The sequence below is a fragment of the Colias croceus genome, chromosome 28 (assembly GCF_905220415.1).
Source record: "Colias croceus chromosome 28, ilColCroc2.1".
NCBI classification, from domain to species: domain Eukaryota; kingdom Metazoa; phylum Arthropoda; class Insecta; order Lepidoptera; family Pieridae; genus Colias; species Colias croceus.
Window position 1 is genome coordinate 604266 of NC_059564.1, and position 22182 is coordinate 626447.

The following is a 22182-nucleotide window of genomic DNA, read 5'->3' on the forward strand; positions in this document are numbered from 1 at the left end:
TAGATATGTATTCACACTACAATCAATACCCTCTTCTCCACAGTCGGTTAAACATAAAAATGGCCTAATTTCGCACAAAGTACTGCGATGGGAAAGGTTAATAAATATTATGAAGTATATCTGAGAATCTTGTTGCGGCCACATTGACGTAACTTAATCGTAGCAATATTGTGAGTGTGTGAACGGTTTTGATACTTGAAAGTTGAAACACGCATATATATTCAAATTATTAATAGGTATTATATCGTACTTATTAATTTTATGAAGCTATTATTTGGTAGAATGCGCTTATCTCAGGAACGAATTAAAGTAATATATATATAAGTATAGGCTATTTACATAAAAACAAGCAAAATCTATCAAATATTCCTAATTTGAGCGAAGATGTGGGACATAACTAATATACAATTATAATTCATATTTTAATGAGAAAAAAATATATAAAGTGGAATACCTTTAGATTTTTTACAGTTTGTATATAATTATTTTAATCTAAGTGCACTGACAATTACATAACTAAGAAATGTGTATAATATGACACTTATATTATTTTATGCTCGAGCACATATTCTTAATTAAAAACACAGAATTTAGAGTAAATAAAAAAACCAAAATTCCACATATTTCATCACAAATAATCACACTATAAAAAGTAAAGTATCAAGACGCTCCCATCGCTCGCAGTTGCAGACGCGCTGGACAAATCGCTGTGGGAACTGAACTGGTGATTGTGCGACCTTGGCACATTGTCTTCGAATGTGTTTATATAACATCCTGTATATCGGTATACACTAAATAGGGGGCGGGGTGATGTTTCGTTTGTACCCCCTGTATATACTGAATCACTATTTAGTAAAATACCTACATCCTATATTACAAAGTCGCTTTTTCTGTCCCTATGATTTTGCTGCGGTTTTTTTTAAAGCTAGTGTGGTTCTCGGGGAAGGTACTTGTTTATAATTTATTTGATTTCAGACAAAGCGGGTGAAGCCGCGGTCGGAAAGCTAGTATTGAATATTGTGCCACCTTTGATGAGTTTGAGTTTGTATATACTGAATATTGGCGACTGTGTTTATATAATTAACATTCTGTATAAATATAAAAAGCACCCTGTGTAAACCGAATTGCCAAATATAGAGGGTAGATTGATGTTTTGTTTGAAATAGGCTGTCAGAAGGGATCTATGTTTAGTTTTTAGACGACATATAACTAGATCTAATTTTTGTGTCAATCGTTCAGATTTTTATAACACCCTGTATAAGTGACGAAATATGGAGAACGGTGTAATGTTTTGTTTTTACACTACTTGACATTATTTTTGTCTGCGTTTGCTCTCATTTTAATAACCTCCTGTATAAGTGAATAAATATTATAGGAGACGGGATTGTTATTTATATGTTACACTAGCTGTGCCCCACGGTTTTACCCCTTTTTGCTCAGCGTGCGCGATGATATTATAATATAGCTATAGCCTTGCTCGAAAAATGGGCTATCTAACACCAAATAATTTTTCAAACAAGACCAGTAGTTTCCGAGATTAGCGTGTTCAAACAAAAAAACAAACTCTTCCGCTTTATAATATTAGTGAAGATAATAAATAGTTAAAGAAGATATATATATTTTAGTATAGATATGGGCTTAATGCGTTGAATATTATTTGTTTCTATTTTTTTATTTACACAACATCCTGTAGCTCGTAGATGACCAAAATAACATATTATTATCCCGCCCTCTTTAAGGTCAGTTTTCAACAAGTGTTTGAAGTAACAACTATTAAAATTGACATTTTACTATTTCGTTACAAATTAAGCATGGCTTGTGACTTTGAAAAGGAAGTTGCGGGCATAAAGATACTCTATTTAAATTTTAGAAATTATTCATTAATTTTACGAAAATTATTAAGATGGAAGATCTTAATAATTTTCCCATTTCCATCATTCACGCACACATTTGACATACACATAAGTGATAAGAGCATAGAAATCGAATAAGTGAAGTCCCATGTCCCCTAGTGGGGTAAGGGGCAGATGCATTATACATCTGTTTCACTGATCGATTTTCTTTAAGGACAAGTAGGTGATCAGCCTTCTGTGTCCTGCCAGACCGAGACATTTTTTTTTTCTTCGTCTCCACCGGGAATCGAACCCAGGACCCCTCGGTTCTACGCTCACGCGTTAACCACTGCACCAAGGAGGCGGTCAAATATAATCAAATAGAAGGTCAAATAGAAATCGAATAGTGTCTTGTTATTTAGATTTATATGGATAAAAGTATGGCAAAACAACGTTTACCTCCACATAATATTTAATTATGTAAGTAATGTAATAGGAAATGTAATATATAATGTGAAATGAATTACATTTTCAACCTGAATTGGACTTTGATTTACTATCACTTGACATCGACATATTCACTTAAAACTTAAAGAACACTTATATACTCTATAGTCTATACTATTCAAACTCAAACATTTATTCATTCAATTAAACTTCTTATAAACGTTTCAAAAGCGCTTCAGCACTTCGCTTCGCTTTGCTTCGCTTCGCTTCGTCAAATTAAAATTACATTCATTTGTAAGACTATATAGTTACAAAAATAAGTGTTAATATTACAATGTATTACTATATAATACACTAGCTTATCGCCCGCTTTGTCTAAAACCTAATAAATTATATACTAAAACCTTCCTCTTGAATCGCTCTATCTATTGAAAAAAAACCGCATCAAAATCCGTTGCGTAGTTTTAAAGATTTAAGCATACAAAGGGACATAGGGACAGAGAAAGCGACTTTTGTTTTATACTATGTAGTGAAGACGCTTCCCGTTGCCTGTCAATTTTTTTTTTATTTCTCTGGGTGTGAAAATCATAACATAGTGTAACATAGTGTACCACCGATTCGGAAAGCAGTATCTATGGAGAAGAACCGGCAAGAAACTCCGTAGAAAACACCTAACACCTAAACTCATAAATTTTAACGATATTATTTTTAGCTAAAAACAATATTCTCTTTTTTCACGGTAGTCGGATACACACGTAACAGGGAAATATTAAATAATATTTATTATCAATCATTACATCAAATTACTGAATAGTTTAATAATAATGAGATTCTCAGTAAATAAATGTAATACTTGTCATTTCATTCATTTAGCTATCGGAGAAACAATGAATTCCATACTAATATTATAAATGCGAAAGTAACTCTGTCTGTCTGTCTGTTACTCAATCACGCCTTAACTAGTGAACCAATTTGCATGAAATTTGGTATAGAGATATTTTGAAACCGAGAAAGGACATAGGCTACTTTTTGCCCCAGGAAATAGGATAGGTTTATAGGCGGGTTTTTCTTTGACTGCGCGGGTGCAGCTGCGGGTGGAAAGCTAGTTATAAATATGTGGAAGTGGTCGTGTGCACGCTTTTTAACTGACTGTGTCACGGAGAGTAATGGTTTTCAAGTATATTCCTTTACTATTTACAAGCCGCCCGCGGCTTCGCCCGCGTTTTCAAAGGAAAACCGGCATAGTTCCCCTACCCGTGGGATTTCCCGAATAAAACTTATCCTAAGTGTTAATCCAATTTACCCTCTATATGTGTGCTAAATTTCATTGTTATCGATTCAGTAGAATTTGCGTGAAAGAGTAACAAACACACACACACACATACTCACAAACTTTCGCATTTATAATATTAGTAGGATTACTTAGCCAAAATTTCAAATATTAAACTTTCCTCGAGGGAAACTCTAGCTATTAAAAAGCTCTTTATTTAAAAAAAAATAAATAAAATAAAATAAAATAAAATAAAATAAATAAATAAAAAATAAAATAAAATAAATAATTAATTAATAAAATAATTTATAAAACCGAATCAATATTCGATGCGTTTAAAGATCTAAGCATATACAAGACATACCTATAGACATGCATAATGTTATATAGAGATAGATTACTGCATTAGCATATAGGCTCCTTTTTACCGAGTAAAACCGCAGTCTCCAACTAGTTTATAATGAAGAGGAAAGAAAATCCCGTATAGTTCCCGTTTCCGTGGGATTTCCGGGATAAAACCTATCCTATGTGTTAATCCAAGTTACCCTCTATATGTGTGCTAAATTTCATTGTAATCGGTTCAGTATTATTTGCGTGAAAGAGACTTTGATTTTCTAATTAAATGTAGTTATGATGGAGAATATAATATCATGATAGTGCCACAGATAATATAATACTATAAAAGTGAAACTCGTTTCGCGTTGTCACGGCATCACGTGTGAACGGCTGAACCGATTTTGATAATTCTTTTTTTATTCCTTGATGTACGAGAATGGTTCTCATGTAGAGAAAACGTAAATATGTACCACGGGCGAAGCCGGGGCGGACCGCTAGTATATTATAATAGTCCTACAAATAATATAATACTATACTAGTAATAGTACCAAGTTAATTTTAACGTCTATTTTTAAAACAGTTTGAAAGGAAAAGTCACTATAGAGAGGGAAAACCTCACGCAAGTACTATGTTTTTATGATGGCATAATTACTGTTAGAAATGTTTTTTTCACGCAATAATTTTATGAACGTGATCATGGATTGACATGTAGATCGGAAATTAATGTCCAATTGATGTATCGATTCTTATAGAAATTGTGTTGCGTGTATGGAATTTTTGTTAAAATAAACACAAGGAATAGTTTAGTTTTTTTTAATAAAAAAAACTAAAAAATATGTTCATTTATATCTGTTCTCATTTACCTTTTGTCTTATTGTATACAAAACTTGTAATCCTTCAATTGGGCTTGTAATTCATATTAATGGTGGTAGTTTGTCCGTATGTTTGTGAGGAAAGGAACTTCGTCGTGATAATTTTTCATACATTTAACTAATTCAACATAGCTAAGTAAATCTATAATAAATAACTAGCTTTCCGCTCGCTCCTCTGTCTAAAACCTAATAAATTATATGTATAAGTAGGTACTAAGACCTTCCTCTTAAATCACTCTATCTATTTAAAAAACGCATCAAAATTGGTTGCGTAGTTTTAAAGATTTTAGAATAAATAGGGACAGGGAAAGTGATTTTATTTTATATTATGTAGTGATCTTAACAGTAGATGTACAATAATTATTTTCTTCTTTACGTCAGAATTAACATTATAAATGCAAGTATTAGTTTCTTTAGCCGCGATTTTTATGTGTGACTCGGGAGTCGGGTCTGGTCTGGAAATAGCTCAATTCCAAACAGAAGAACCATTATGATTTGTATATGAATCACTTTCAACTTTATAAATATTATTATTCATTTAACCACGCGAGCGAAGCCGTGAGTAAAAGCTAGTTGTTTATAATCTATTGCGCCTTCTATAAAGAAGTCTTATTACGCATGGATTCAATTTTGCTATTGTATCAAGCTGGCGTTACACATTTAAGATGAGATTTAAATTTATTTTCATAACTACTGTATAGTAACAAGGTGGTGATTTCTTGCAATGGAAAACAGGTGATAAAATCTTCATTTATTTCATTAGCTAAAACGAACGACAAGAAAAACGAATGTTAAAAAGTGTCAGATAGCCTATCAGCCACTAAACAACACGTCGCCGAAACTGTCTCCTCTAGCTAAAACTAACGAAATATCAGATAGTCTATCAGCAACTTATCAGTTACTCTTGGCACTAAATTAAAACTAAACAGCCTAAATAAAACGATCAAACACATGAAATAAAACTATCAAATAGTACAACGAATCCCTACGACGGGCATCGAACCGGCACCCGCTGTCCCGTGAACCGTGTACAGCGAGAGGCGCTACCGGTGTAGTGCAGTGGGGTGAAGAATACTCTACTTGTACAATAAATTATTTTGTGTGATTTATATTTTAGCTGTGTAGGTGTCAAATTGTTGTTTGTGAAAGTAAATTTTTATTCATTATGTAATTAAATTTTTTATCTGTCTGTTAGGGTTGTAGTTAGTACCTTCAAAGTAAAATATAAAGTAGTATAGGTAATAATGTGTTTTGTATTTTTATTACATGTAACCCTGTCCTATGAAATATAGTATAAAATGCCTCTACCTAATCATTTAATTGTGAAGTTTTGTGTCTATAAATATTGTGTGTTCCTCTACCAAACATAAGCAGCTGATTTAATATGTATGAGGCCAGTTTATTTTATCTTTACTTGTCCTTATTATCCGTAAATAATCTTAACAGCTTCTACATATAAGATCTGGCAAAAAATTATCTAGTCATCAAGGCATTGGGATGAAAGTAAACTTAATCTATAAAAGCTTAAAAAATATTTTTAAAACTCTACATTAAAAATATAAACAAAAGTAGAGCATCATTCCCGTTTTCAACTTGCAAATTAAACACAATATCAAATAAACGCACACTAACCCAATTACAACAGGTGGGCACCTGTGGTGGGCACACACACGCACACATATAAGTGTAACTACAGGCTGTTGCAAATTATAGCCGAAATTTTGGTAATTTTTTTTGTGGTAGAGACGGACAATTAATTATATAGTAAATTAGTAAGACGTTAGTTGATTACTAGATGAAAGAATAATGTTAAACTCAAACTCAAACATTCATTTATTCAATTAGACTGCTATTATTTTAGTAGCACTTTCGAATCGTCATTACATAAGTAGGTATTTTTAACATTTACCACCGATTCAGAAAGCAGTATCTATGGATTAGAATCGGCAAGAAACTCCATAGTTGCTCTTTTAAAATCATGTCAATATTACATAATATGTAACTTATATCTAACTACATAATATATCATAATATGCCAAAGAACGTATTACTTAACTTATTTATAAATATATCGTATGGTAAATTTAAATCTTATTTTTAATATGTATGTCTGGTAGAGCGCTCTACTAAAATATAAAAGTCGTAGTTTAGATTATATTATTATCTATTACGATTTAGATTTTGTAAATTTAACATTTAACGTTAATTTATTAACGGAGAAATTGAAGTTTTATTTTACAACTACATTTGCGTAATAATACCGAATGGCATTATACCAGGTTACCATAGTATTTGTAATTTATATAACTGCATCTGTAATTACGACACCATATTAGACATTTGAATGTATTCAAATTTAATAAATTATGATATTTATTAAGAAACTCATTTAATTTACATAATGTCGAGCCTACTTACAATGCTTATTTTCTCAATACATATTTCATAGAATTGCACAAAGGCACGTCTTTATCACAAAATAACGTGATTTAAAAGAAAATTTACAGAAAATCTATCCAATTCTAGATAATAAATAATGAAATCTTGATAAAGCTAACAGCCTGTATCTCTTATCACTTGGTTACCTCAGCCTATATGTAATCTACAAACTTATCTACACAGTTAAATACAACCCTATGTGTAAAGTAATAAGGTTGAAAATTCAATAATCTAATGTATTAGTATACGTGCATGTGTGTACGCGATGACCAATTTATAAAGACCTCCCCCGCCCCCCGTTGTACGTGATAATTGTATGTAGAAAGGGAGAACGCATTCTACCATATAGGTCAACACATACCGGTGGTCATATACTCCGATTTTGAATATAGAATTCGTATTCACAATACTGCTTCGACGCGGCGCGTGACGGACGCGGCCATTTTGATTTTGTTTTTATTTTTTTTTTCAATTGTGTTTTGACGTTTCTATTCAGCCAGTTTTAATTTGAGTTTAAAAAAGGTTTTATATATTGTGTTGTGATTTTGTGTTGTGCTTGTAAGTACTTATGTAATAATCATATTAAGAGGCTTAATTATAGTAACAGGTAGATAACGTTATTTATGTATTTGTCATAAAAAGGTAGATATAGATTTTATATGTATAGTTTACTTATCAGCATGTAATCCTTTGATATGAAGCCTTACTAGATAGTACATGTTCAATCAAAAACGGTTTAGTTTTTCTATTGCAATGACAAATTATTAGACTGTTACATGACTGTTACATTTTTAAATATACATATTTAACGGTTGTTCAGTTCCTTTATATAAAGTTTATAGGTATATGGGTTATCATAAATATGTATGTTTGTCCACGCATTTCTCCGAAACAATCGAAACGAATTGTGACCATTCTTGTTTTTGTTATTATGGTACCTCATGTATAGAACAATGCTATAACAATCAAAATCGGTTTAGTAGTTTCAAATGTAGAGACAAAAATAAAATACAATTTTTTGTTTATGTAATTTTATTGTAACATTATTTTGAATATTACAGTCATATTATTATGTGTAAAATTAAAACCTTTAAAAATTTTACAGTTTTAGAAGGTGGTCAAAAATCTAATGATTTCGATTAGATAGCCAGCCTACAGTATGAGTCAGCCAATCTCTACCTATACATTAAAATAATATGTTATTACTTATTATGCTAATATACCTAAGCACTCGGTTTCACTCGCATTATATTTTAACTAGGTACCTTTCCGCCCGTGGCTTCGCCCGTGTTTCCAAAGAAAAACCCGCATAGTTCTCGTGCTTGTGGGATTTCCGGGATAAAACCTATCCAAGTTACCTTCTATATGTGTGCCAAATTTCATTGTAATCGTTAGTAGTATTTGCGTGAAAGAGTAACAAACATACATACATACACATACATCCATCCTCGCGAACTTTAGCATTTATAATATTAGTAGGTAGTAATAGTATAAAAACCCCATAGCTGACAATCTAGGTTCCCGCCCGCGTCTTCGCCCGCGCAATCGAAGAAAAACCCGCATAGTTCCCATTCCCGTGGGATTTTCGGGATTGCGTCATTTTCCCGGGATAAAAAGTAGCCTATGTCCTTTCTCGGGTATCAAAATATCTCCATACCAAATTTCATGAAAATTGGTTCACTAGTTTAGGCGTGCTTGAGTAACAGACAGGCAGACAGAGTTACTTTCGCATTTATAATATTAGTATGGATTCTATAAATATACTACAATCAGCTGTTTTTGCGTGATAGAGTAACAAACATCCAAACTTTCGTGTATTATATTATACACTAGGTAATCCAGCAATCAATGTTTTTCATTAAAACAAACAAACAAAAAAACTTTTCTTATATATTATTAGTCACACATACACATGTATGTATATTTGAATGACGGGAAACAATGCGATTTTGAGAGCATTGTACATAATTATGTGACTCTACAATAATTTATAGTGAGCGTACCGTGACGAACAGACGGAAGGTAATCAAAAATGTCTGTCTTATTGTTTGTATTAAAAGCTTAATATTACGCTGTATTTATTTATTTTTCGTTGTAGTAAAAGAAGAGAAAATGTAGAGTTATGCTTAGTGGTAGAGGTTTCAAAATCTGTTCATCCGTTCTTGAGCTATATGTCCTCTTTAATAACAAACCAAAAAATATCAAGAAAAATTCATATAGCTTCATATTTATTAATTAAAAATTGTTTGTTTTGTATTGAACGAAATAGATTCATTACCTACTAAATTAGTTTAATTAATTTTAAAATTAGTTTAATACATAAAACCAATTAATTGTATTATATTATACATAATAAATATGTACCAAAAGCTATACTATCATTTAATCACAATAAACAAAAATTTCGTATTAACTTATATTATTTACTAGCTTACCGCCCGCGGCTTCGCCCGCTTTGTCTAAAACCTAATAAATTATATACTAAAACCTTCCTCTTGAATCACTCTATCTATTAAAAAAAACCGCAACACAATCCGTTGCGTAGTTTTAAAGATTTAAGCATACAAAGGGACATAGTGACAGAGAAAGCGAGTTTGTTTTATACTATGTAGTGATGGTATTACTAAATTTGCGAAAAAAAAGTTCAAACTCAGTCCCCTTCCTATTTGAAGGCAGATAAAATCGTCTGCCGTCAGTCACCTGTTATAACGATCTCTACATCTGTTCCCCGAATTATATTTGGCAGGTGGTTTTAACCAACCTATAAAAAGAGGGGTATGTTTCTCGTACATTGAAATCTTACTATAGTATCTCTACCTTTTTTGGAAGTCAGTTAAAAGAACAGTACTATAAAAATTATAATTATTATTTACTAGCTGTGTCCCGTGGTTTTAACCGCATTGCTCCGCTCCTGTTGTTCTTAGCGTGATGATAATATATAGCCTATAGCCTTCCTCGATAAGCTATCTAACACCAAATTAATTTTTCAAATCGGACCAGTAGTTCCTGAGATTTACGCGTTCAAACAAACAAACAAACAAACTCTTCAGCCTTATAATATAAGTATAGATTTCTTGAAGCACCTCTTGGTTCTTATGGAGAGAAAACGTAAACATGTACCATGGGCGAAGCCGGGGCCGACCGCTAGAATATAATAAAAAGATCAGGATGGAATCCCGTGATTCAAAAATATAAATATTTATAAATTAAACATTTACCCAGGCACATAATATTATCAGTCATGTGGTGATATATTATCAGCTGATAACGCAAACCTGAGCAGAAAGGACACAATATTATCTTGAAACAAACATTTTTATAATTGTGCAGTTTTTGCACAAATTTCTTAGCTTCACCTGTATGTTTGTAACCAACTCCTTTTGACTTTAAACGGAGTCAAAACCAGTCGATTTAATTCAAACTTTGTACACTTATCAAGGATCGGTGATAATACTATTTCATGAGTTTATCTTATTAATTATTTCTTTCTTATTAGTAAATATTTAGAAAATGTATTAATTACGTCGTTTTAATGCATTTTTGCACGTAAATGCATCCAGCGTGACGTCACAGGTGTGAATTACTGGCTCGGAACTAAGGGTTGAGGGTGCATGGGAACTTGACATTTTAAATACGTAATAATATTTTTAATCTCAAGGGAAAACGCTTTAATAGGTTAGTTAGGTAACATTTATGAAATTCGGAATAGGGGGTAAAAACTTCTTTAAACAATAATTTATGACTTTTGAAGTGAAATTTCTTTAAGCGCGTTGAGAGTAAAATTTTAAGGTCGCGTCATGGAATAAAGCGATGATTTTGGTAGCTTTGAATCTTGCCAAAGAAGTTTCACTTCTGACACGTGTGCTCGGCAGACACGCTCTTTTTTATTTTGAATATCTATTTTATTTTAAAACTAGCGGTCCGCCCCGGCTTCGCCCGTGGTACATATTCACGTTTTCTCTACATAAGGAGTTAAGGATCATCCTCGAACTTCAAGGAATATTATAAAAAAAGAATTAACGAAATCAGTTAAGCCGTTCTCAAGATATGCGCTTACCAACACATTTTGGGATTCATTTTTATATATAAGATATAAGCAATCGTTGTTTTTTTATTACAATGCATTTTCTCTATTAGTGATAATTTTCGCAAATAGCATCGCCAAGGTTACCTTATCAGTTTAATGATGGTTGGTAAAATAATGGAAAATGTAACTTTAAATGTAGGGTTTTTACTTCATTTACTACGTATCAAACAACTTTTTACATTTTTATTAACTAGTTTCATAGCATGCAAATTTTACTAATATTATAAATACTTACGAAAGTTTGTGAGGATGTGTGTGTGTTTGTTACTCTTTCACGTTAATACTACTGAACCTATTACAATGAAATTAAGCACACATATAGATAACTTGGATTAACACATAGGATAGGTTTCATCCCGGAAATCCCACGGGAACGAGAACTATGCGAAGCCGCGGGCGGAAGCTAGTGCTATATAAATGAGAATTTTTAAAAGGAATAAAATATTCGATTACGAGAGATTCGAACCCGGGTCTTTCGCTTTAACGGTGTGATCATTTTTTTTCTTTTCGTTAAAAATTTCTCATCTTATACATTTATCTTACTAGCTTACCGCCCGCGGCTTCGCCCGCTTTGTCTAAAAACTAATATAAATACTAAAACCATCCTCTTGAATCACTCTATCTATTTAAAAAACCGCATCAATCCGTTGCGTACATTTAAAGATTTAAACATACAAAGGGACATAGGGACAGAGAAAGCGACTTTGTTTTATACTTTTTGTGTATTTATATTAGAGGCAAGCTGTTTCTCCTAAACACAGGTTGCCCAGTAACCTAGCTAGGGAAACATTGGCTTGTATAAATAATTGTTTTGGTAGCCTTTTTATTTATATACTTTTACATGTATATTAATTGTATACCTATTGTAATAAATTGTAATTGTAATTATTGTATGTATGTATGTTTAATAATAATAAATAAAACAAATAAAACAAAACTATGTAGTGATAGGTACAAAGATGGATTTTCAGCTGTTTCGCAGATTTTTAGGGATAAATTTTAGTAGAGCAAATTAACAGACAAATGTAAAATTCACAAAATCCGATCAATAGGTACTTTCCAACCGATTTGACCTATTTACACGTTCTGACGCATATTTTCATTAATTAATAATTTTCCGTCATTTTAACTGGAAGATAAGCTAAACAGAACATATCTAGAAGTTGAAAATCGTTAAGAAATGTGTAAAATTATTAAATAAATGTGTATAATATAAATATCTAAATGTTTTTTTTTTTCATTACAGGTTCATAGATATGTCGTGAGAAAAAAAGAGTATGAAAAAAAAAGATGGCGGATCAAGAAGGACCTGTCACAGTTAGTGACTTACCGATTACGTTTCAAGTGAGTTCAACACAAATCCAAATTTTAATTATTGATTTTTTTTAATTATTCCTGACTATAGTATATATTATGTATAAAGATATTATATTTATGTATTTTCAAGTATTGTTTTTTATTTACCTACGTAGGTAATTACGTATTTTTTATACTATGGTAATATGTGGTAATATATGGTCGAGGCGCACAGATTCTAGGCATCGCCATAAGGTGGACGTTCCATGTACCCGGACTAAGCGGTTCGGTTCCTCATTCTTTATCCGAACCGCGAGGGACTGGAACATGCTTCCTGAGTCTGTGTTCCCCGACGAGTACAATATGGGGGTCTTCAAGCGTAGAGTGAACAGGTACCTTCTAGGGAAGCGCGCTCCATCTTAGACCACATCTCAGCTTAACATCAGGCGAGATTGTGGTCAAGCGCTTCCCTATAACCAATAAAAAAAAAAAAAATGCAATATGTGATATTCTGTGGGGGGACAAAACGGCGGCCTTAAGCCGGCGGCGATAAGGCCGCCGTTTGTTACAAAGTATCCTAGATTAAGTCTCAATGTGTAATTTATTCAGAGCAATAAAGTATAAATAAATAAATAAACTAAACCAAAAGGATATACCTTTTAGCGCAACTCGATTCGATTCCCAAACACAAGGTCCTTAAAACATAACCCTCTTTCCTACACAGTCGGTTAAATGCTTTATTGTATATACTTCGCTTAAGCTATTGGTAATCCGTTCCGCTCTGTAAAACCGTTGCTAAATTGAAAACAATGCGTGTTAAACCATCGCGAAAGGCCGTTAACAAATCTAATTTTATACAGGATATATCTGTAATTATCTATAATAATACAAAGGTAAATGTTTGATGGTTGTGTGTTTGTATATTTGTTACTAAATCGCCCTTTTGATGAAACGTGGCAGCTTATAAAGCCAGAACATTTACTATATATTTACTAGCTAAATAGTAACCGTTTGGCACATATTATTATCTATGTACATAAAATATAGTACTAAAACATAATATAAACAAATTCTTCAGCTTTATAATATGAGCCGCTATTGAGTACAGAAACGCCTTTTAACCCGTCCGATTAGGGCCCTTCTGGCCTCCTCCACTCAAGCGACAGCCCAAGCCGAGGTTCGAGATCCCCGTCAAGGGGGGACGCCCTTGTGCATGTCGCTACCAGGGTGAACCTTCAGTTCACCACCGCGTCCGCGTTAAAATGTAGAAGCCCTTCTGGCTAACATTGAGAGACACCACACACAAAAAAAAAAAAAAAGAGTACAGAAACGCCTTTTAAGCGAAGGCGATTTTCCAAATTATAAATCTATACTAATATTAAAAAACTAAGAGTTTGTTTGAACGAGCTAATCTCAGGAACTACTAGTCCGATTTGAATTCTTTCTGTGTTAGATAGCCCATTTATCGAGGAAGGCTATAGGCCTTATATATATATATCATCTCGCTAAGACCAACAGGAGCGAAGCACTGCGGGTAAAACCGCGGAGCACAGCTAGTTCACAATAAAAGGTGCAAATAATGGCAAACAAATTAGGCTCACCTATCCTACGTTTTCACATATTTCATGTAAATATATATTTTTATAATACTTTCATTAGAAGGCAGAAGCTTTCTATACTTATTCCTTTCATATTGTAATCTACTACATCCTACTAATATTATAAATGCGAAAGTTTGTGAGGATGTGTGTGTGTGTGTTTGTTACTCTTTCACGCAAATACTACTGAACCGATTACAATGAAATTTAGCACACATATAGTGGGTAACTTGGATTAACACAAAGGATAGGTTTTATCCCGGAAATCCCACGGGAACGGGAACTATGCGGGTTTTTCTTTGACTAGGAAAGCTAGTACATAATAAAAGAACAAAATATATTATTTTGGGCATAAACCACATGTATTATGAAAAACATAATTATAATCTTTAGTTCTGATAAACATTTTGGATAACTACTGTAACTGATAAATTTTCCAGAATGTATTGATTAATTTTTTCAATCATTGATAATGGTGTACAAATAATCATGTTTTACGAATTTTATTAGATTAATTCTTATTTACTTTTGTTATTGAATACAATGGTTAGCGTATTACGAACTAACCGGTACTTTTATATATTTTCAGTTTATTAGTCAATATAAAAATAAGTCGGGTTTTCCTTCCTGACGCTATAACTCCAGAACGCACGAACCAATTTCCACGGTTTTGCACTTGTTGGAAAGGTCTCGGGTTCCGAGTTTATAGCAAAGAAAAGGTGTCTCTGGTGGCGAAACGGAATTCGCCCGGTTTGCTAGTTAGTCAATGAAAAAATTAATGCCAAATTATTAGTCCCCGCTGCATAAAATAACTGTAACAAAGAAGTAAAAGTAATAACTTAAAAAGTTAAAAACTAGTGTTTCCAGCTTCTCTTATGTAAGAAAAAGTTGCTTATCCTATGTATAGGCTTCGGCAAATATTAGCTACAATGAATTTAAATTAAAATTGGTCGAGTAGTTATTGAGTTAAATCGTGTAATACAAATAGGTAATCAATATAGGTTTCCTATCTATAAACTACTAGATTTCCGCCCGCAGTTTCGCCCGCCTTTTTAAAAACTCGCATAGTTCCCGTTCCCGTGGGATTTCCGGGATAAAAGCTATCCTGTGTGTTAATCCAAGTTACCCTCTATATGTGTGCTTAATTTCATTGTAATCAGTTCAGTCGTATTTGCGTGAAAGAGTAACAAACACACACACATCCTCACAAACTTTCCCATTTATAATTTTTAAACCTATGTCTATGACACAAAATATTAAAAAGTATGCATCACAGAAAACCCTACAAAGTTTTAATAAATGATCATCAACTTGCATTCTTAATACTAACGATCACTTAAGCCCTTTTGACCTCACTTTAATCAAGCAATTAAGCAAATGTGTCACTTTATGACGTCACCGTTTAATTGGATTACATTTGACTGAGTTTTAGTCACTATAGTTTATTGTAGGTAATAGAAGAAAAGTTTAACGTATTTTTCTTTTACCTAATTTACGGCGCGCTGATAAAATCACCGATAGGTTATCTAACAGTTTTAACACATTTTTTTTAAATTTCAAATGAAAGATAAACTAAAGAACGCATCCAGAAGTATGGATTCTGACTATTTATAACCAGTTGGTTTTATTTAAATATCTATATAAAAGTAGTTAATACCTATTATATATTTACCTTATTTACTCATGAATCGATATCGCTAGACGCTTATTCGTTTTTTTGGCTAAAAAAATTTTCCGTCGCCATCATAGATATCTAAATGATCATAAAAAGGCGCTAAGATTCATTATGGGTTTTTGTATTCAAATCAAGTGAAAGCTTACAAATTGGCAATTAAAACACAAATACTTTAATGGTATGTGTCTTTAAAATAATAATTATGTTCACTTTCATCATTTAAATTTAGTAAAAGTGTTTATAATTATTAATTATTCATCGCCATGAATACACTATAAATAAGTCCCAAATAATTGACAGAGAGCGACTTTACTCTATACTAGCTGCGCTTCGCGATTTCACCCGCGTGGCTCCGCTCCTGTTGGTCTTAGCGTGATGATACATAGCCTTATGCCTTGCTCGATGAATGGGCTATCTAACACCAAAAGAATTTTTCAAATCGGACCAGTAGTTTTTGAGATTAGCGCGTTCAAACAAACAAACAAACTCTTCAACTTTACAATATTAGTATAGACAGTATGGACTACGTCACGGTGCATTTACATCAAACGAACATAGAGCTAGAGCTGGAGCAAGAGCATTATATCGTGATCTTTTAGTGTAAACGAAAACTCGTATTCAGTGTTGTTCAGTATTAGAACATTGCACAGAATCTTTTAGAACTCACTTAGAACAACGAAAGAATGCTCTACGCCTGTTTACATTAAAATAATTTGACATAGTGGGGTTAGAATGAGCATTCACTCGTTTGATGTAAATGCACCGTTAGGATACTAACCGCGCATACAAACACAGACCCACTTAACATGTAAGGTTAAACGATTAAATATATAATTAATGTAGAATGATCTAGATATCCTGAATAATTGGAGCATGGCAGCCATGACGGATGTGACGTCACGTCGCCATGTTGGAAAACTAAATTAACACAATTTGTTTTTTTGATGAAATGGAATTTAAATTCCTATTGTTTTATTATTTATGTACATTATTACTTTTGATGTTGAATTATTTTATGAACATTTTAAGGAATTATGTTTTGAATGCAAGTTTATGGAAGCGAAGTATTTTCTCTAAACATAAACATTTTACACAAACACCATACATTAAAAAAAAAATGTGTGCGTGTACTTACTAGTGTACACACGTAAGAAGTGAAACTTCTTTATGACCTTATTTTTCAAAAAATAATTTACTATATGCAACTTTACAGAAATACGTCGTATCACGCGAGGTAGGGATAAGAAAAAGATGGCGCGTAACGGAAAAATGTCACGCGTAACGAAAAAATGTTACACTAAATTTTTTTTTTCAACCCCGATAAAGAAGTTTCACTCCAAAAAGCTATAGGTACATTAGAATCTAAACAATGAATACAATATCATAAATATTATGAAGAAATATATGTATAAAGAAAGGTTTAGTTTCAATAAATATGTACATAAATTATTATAAACGACTTCATGGATGGAGGAAGTTCTTTATTACATTTTAAATATAATATGTTTATTGTTTATATTTTATTTTATATGCTGTTAAAGAAACGTACCGCAAACATAATATTACTTAATATTAGTGATAATTATCTTGCTACTAGCTTTCCAACCGCGGCTTCGCCCGCGCATTCAAAGAAAAACCCGCATAGTTCCCGTTCCCGTGGGATTTCCGGGATAAAACCTATCCTATGTCCCGGGGTAAAAAGTAGCCTATATCCTTTCTCGGGTATCAAAATATCTCTATACCAAATTTCATGCAAATTGGTTCAGTAGTTAAGGCGTGATTGAGTAACAGACAGACAGTCAGAGTTACTTTCGCATTTATGATATTTATAGTATGGATAAATACATCATCTGACATTTTTGTTTATTTGCAGTAAATAATGAATTCTTTTTATTAATTTTCAGGTAAAATATCTTGGTCAGAGCGACGCGAGAGGGCTATGGGGTATCAAACATACGAGGAAGCCTGTCGATTTGATGGTAGCTGCTGCCAAAGCTTTACCACCAGGTACATAATAACAGAAATAATACTATTTATTGATTTATTGGAAATAATTAATTAAAGATCAGTGGAATAGTCTTCTATTCCACTAGTGAAACTAAAAATATGGGGAAAATGTTTTGGAATTGTTCCTAAGCCTTATTTATTGATTAAAACATTTATTTGGTTACAATTCTAATTTATGATTTGTTTAATATATTCTCCAACTATTTATAGTATTATTATCAAATAATTCGAAAAGTAATTGATACTTACACATCATTAAAACATCATTATTTTCCATGGAACTCTTAGTAAAATATCATTGTGATAATTTTTCAATCTGTTATTTTTAAAAATTGATAGAAGAATACATAATTGATAATATTGAGTAAATCCACAACTAGGCAAAGATGCAGCTAAATATAATGTAACTTAATCAAACAAATAGATCAATAGAATTTCGAGTTAAATCCCACCAAACAAAGAAAAACACAATCTCTATAAAACTACCTACTTACTTTCAAAATACTTAATACATATTACTTAACCATTTCAGGACAAATCCTGCCCATCGTGAAGCTAACAATAACCGTAGAAGGCGTCCATGTTGAAACGGTTCACCATGGCAACAAGGAATTTGAGCATATGTCTGTGTTCTTCAACATAGAGTCAATATCTTATGGAGTACAGGATTTGGTGTACACGAGGGTGTTCTCGATGATAATTGTTAAGGACAACGCTGATGCTAAAGGCTTGAACCCGTTTGAATGTCACGCGTTCGTTTGTGAAAGCAGGTATGTGATTTATTTGTTACTATCTTTCTACCCGAGCTTCGCCCGCGCAGTCAAAGAAAAACCCGCATAGTTCCCGTTCCCGTGGGATTTCCAGGATAAAAGCTATCCTATTTCCCGGGGTAAAAAGTAGCCTATGTCCTTTATCAAAATATCTCTATACCAAAATTCATACAAATTGATTCAGTAGTTAAGGCGTGATTAAGTAACAGATAGACAGAGTTACTTTCGCATTTATAATATTAAAACTTAAAAGTTTGGATTTACTGTATAATTATCTTATCAGTCAATATCTTAGTGATATGTACAAATAGCGGCCTTATGACTTTAAGCCATCTCTGCCAGGCAATCTTTAGGCAATGGACAACACCTATACACATAATATTAATATTATGTTAACAGGAATTATTGAAGTGAAACTTCTTTATCGGGGTTGGAAAAAAATTTAGTGTCACATTTTTTCGTTACGCGTGACATTTTTCCGTTACGCGCCCTCTTTTTCTTATCCCTACCACGCGTGATTCGACGTATGTCTGTAAAGTTGCATATAGTAAATTATTTTTTTAAAAATAAGGACATAATACATATATCATAATAGAAGTTTCACGTCTTAAGTGTGTACACTAGTACACGCACACATTTTTTTTGTTTTACTTAGAATAAAACATTTATTTATTAAATTGGACGAATATTTCCTATTGTGCTAATATTATGTAGAGACACAAAAACAAATGTCAAGTTCCCATGCACCCTCAACCCTTAGTTCCAAGCCAGTAATTCACACCTGTGACGTCACGCTGGATGCATTTACGTGCAAAAAATTTTAATGCGTTTTATTTTTTTAAATATTGTTTTTGTTATGTAGAGTCTTTTATGGATATGAAAACCGTAAAAATATTTTTTTAATATAAAAGAAAAGAAAGAAATGGAACACTTATTAGTTATTATGTACTTTACTTTTTTTCTACGTATTTTTCCGGGATAAAAAGTATCCTTTTTTATGCCCAGGATAATAAGGTATAATTATACCAAGTTTCACCGAAATCGAACCGTTAGTTTTCACGTGATGCCTGAACATACAATATACATACAGACAGACAGACAGACAAAAATTTTTTAATCACATATTTGGGTTTGGTATCGATCCAATAACACCCCCTGCTATTTATTTTTTCAATATTTTCAATGTACAGAATTGACCCTTCTACAGATTTAATATATGTATATAGATACAGATGGTAAAATAATTTTTACAATCCGTCTAATAGTTTTTGATTGAAATATAAACGAATAAAATATTTATTCTTACAATATTAGTTGAGATTTCGAAATCCATGTTCCAATAACCAAGTTCTCACGAATTTATCTGATTATGCTTAGATAAGATTTGGTCAAGTTGTGAGAATCATGTCAATAGCTACAATCTATTGCTCATACAAACTTACAAACTAACTAGTTTCACCCGCGGTTTTGCTTGCTTGTATGAGGCGTGTCAGAAATAAACTTTTTATTAATAGGACTAAATTATATTTTTAAAACAAAAATATATAATTTGTGTGTTATTATTAATAATATAAGAGTTAATATATTCTCAGTAGTATATCACACACTTTTAGATTTAGTGATAGTTTAATAAATATAACTATCTATACACACTTAAATATGTCATCATCAGCTCATAATATTTGTTCCCATTGTAGAGACACAGGTTTACTCGACTCTACTCTATGTAAACTGCTCTCCAAACCGGTAGTAAATAAAATCTTTCTATACTTTTAATAATTAAAAAACTTGTATTTTTTCAGGAATTCTGCTAGAAGATTGACATATTCCTTGGCGGCAGCTTTCCAAGATTATTCCAGACGAGTGAAAGAGATGCAAGCAACGCCAGGTGAGACCGAACTATTTTGTTACTAATCTAATGCTAGCTTTATCTGTCTCTATATCTATTGGTTATGGCATGATGGAAAATCATTTAATTAATACCATTTTTAGGAGAAAGACTAAAAAGAAACGGTATTAAAATCAATTCGATGGTTTTTTGAAGTGAAACTTCTTTATCGGGGTTGGAAAAAAATTTTGTGTAACATTTTTTCGTTACGCGTGACATTTTTCCGTTACGCGCTAATTTTTTCTTATCCCTACCACGCGTGATTCAACGTATTTCTGTAAAGTTGCATATTATAGTAAATTATTTTTTGAAAAATAAGGTCATAAAGAAGTTTCACTTCTTACGTGTGTACACTAGTACACGCACACATTTTTTTGGATATAAATGTGTGTAGATAGACGAATTGAAATTATTACATTACATAAATGTAATGTGGTCATATAATTAACGAAATTCACGCTAATTATCCCAAGAACGAGTCTGTTTTGAAAACAAATATGAATCCATTTTGAATGTAAGATGGACATGGACATAAGTTTTCCATTTTATCCTGTATCATCCCCTTAATTAATGTATGAAATGGTGGAAAGTATTAAAATAGAACCTACTGAATATTCTATACACATTTCAAATTTAAAAACTTTGCACACCAGCACACGTCACATATATTGAAGTTTACTCGACCACAACTAATGATGATTAAGCCTGTGACAATAAATAAATTTCCTATTGTATTTTTTCAGAACTCGATGAAAGACCGCCAAGCTTCAAGAAACGATTTGCAATCGATCTTAGAACACCTGAAGAAATCGAAGCTGATTTAGAGACAGAGGCATAAACCAATGCTTGGCCCAACTTGGCCAAACTTGGCCCAACTTGGCCACACTTGGCCACACTTGGCCCAGAGTTAACGCATAATATTTATAATTGTTGTTCTATTTATTGTTAAGTTAGTGTAAATAACGCATTCCAAAGCTGTAGTAATAAATATTTGTGTTTTATGTTATTTGTTTTATTGTATCCTCTATCTCTATTGGAGAATCAATATATTAATCCTACTACAGCTATTAAAGGCGAAAGTTGGTAAGTATGGATGTATGGATGTTTGTTACTCTTTCACGTAAAAACTACTGAACCGATTACAATGAAATTTAGCACACATATAGAGGGTAACTTGGATTAACACATAGGATAGTTTTTATCCCGGAAATCCCACGGGAACGGGAACTATGCGGGTTTTCCTTAGCAAACGCGGGCGAAGCCACGGGCGGAAGTCTAGTTTGATAATAAACTATGGATAACTATTCAAATTTATATCCATATGCAAGTTCCATTTCATCATCATCAGCCCATATACATTCCCACTGCTGGGACACGGGCCTCCTATGAGGGTACAGCCTACAGGCTATAATCCACCACGTTAGCCAAGTGCGTGTTGGCGGATGACACATGTCGTCGAACTTTTAATTCTTTGACACGTCGGTTTCCTCACGATGTTTTCCTTCACCGTTCGAGAGTTCCATTTACGTGACAAAAAAACAACCGATTAGGATAAAATTTAGCATAGTTACAATAAAGATTAGACCGTACTATTCCAATTATTATGTCTATCTATGCATAAGTTCCATTTTAGTGACAAAACACAGAGTACGATGAAATTAAGCA

The 22182-nt window shown here is 32.5% G+C and overlaps 1 protein-coding gene across 1 annotated transcript; it reads left to right on the forward strand.

The window, feature by feature from the left end:
- Positions 1 to 7581: 7581 nt before the first annotated feature.
- Positions 7582 to 21518, forward strand: LOC123704024. The gene is made up of 6 exons (XM_045652270.1): positions 7582 to 7754; positions 12530 to 12627; positions 17757 to 17859; positions 18392 to 18629; positions 20432 to 20517; positions 21261 to 21518. Exons 2-6 carry the CDS (start codon positions 12574 to 12576, stop codon positions 21353 to 21355), a joined length of 576 nt encoding a protein of 191 aa, XP_045508226.1. The 5' UTR covers positions 7582 to 7754; positions 12530 to 12573; the 3' UTR covers positions 21356 to 21518.
- Positions 21519 to 22182: the final 664 nt, after the last annotated feature.

Excerpts from the sequence above, each read along its gene's own strand:
- LOC123704024 (XM_045652270.1), top strand. The coding sequence starts at position 12,574 with ATGGCGGATCAAGAAGGACCTGTCACAGTTAGTGACTTACCGATTACG. Across the intron at positions 17,860-18,391 it reads TGCCAAAGCTTTACCACCAG|GACAAATCCTGCCCATCGTG; the intron begins GTACATAATAAC and ends TAACCATTTCAG. Across the intron at positions 20,518-21,260 it reads AGAGATGCAAGCAACGCCAG|AACTCGATGAAAGACCGCCA; the intron begins GTGAGACCGAAC and ends GTATTTTTTCAG.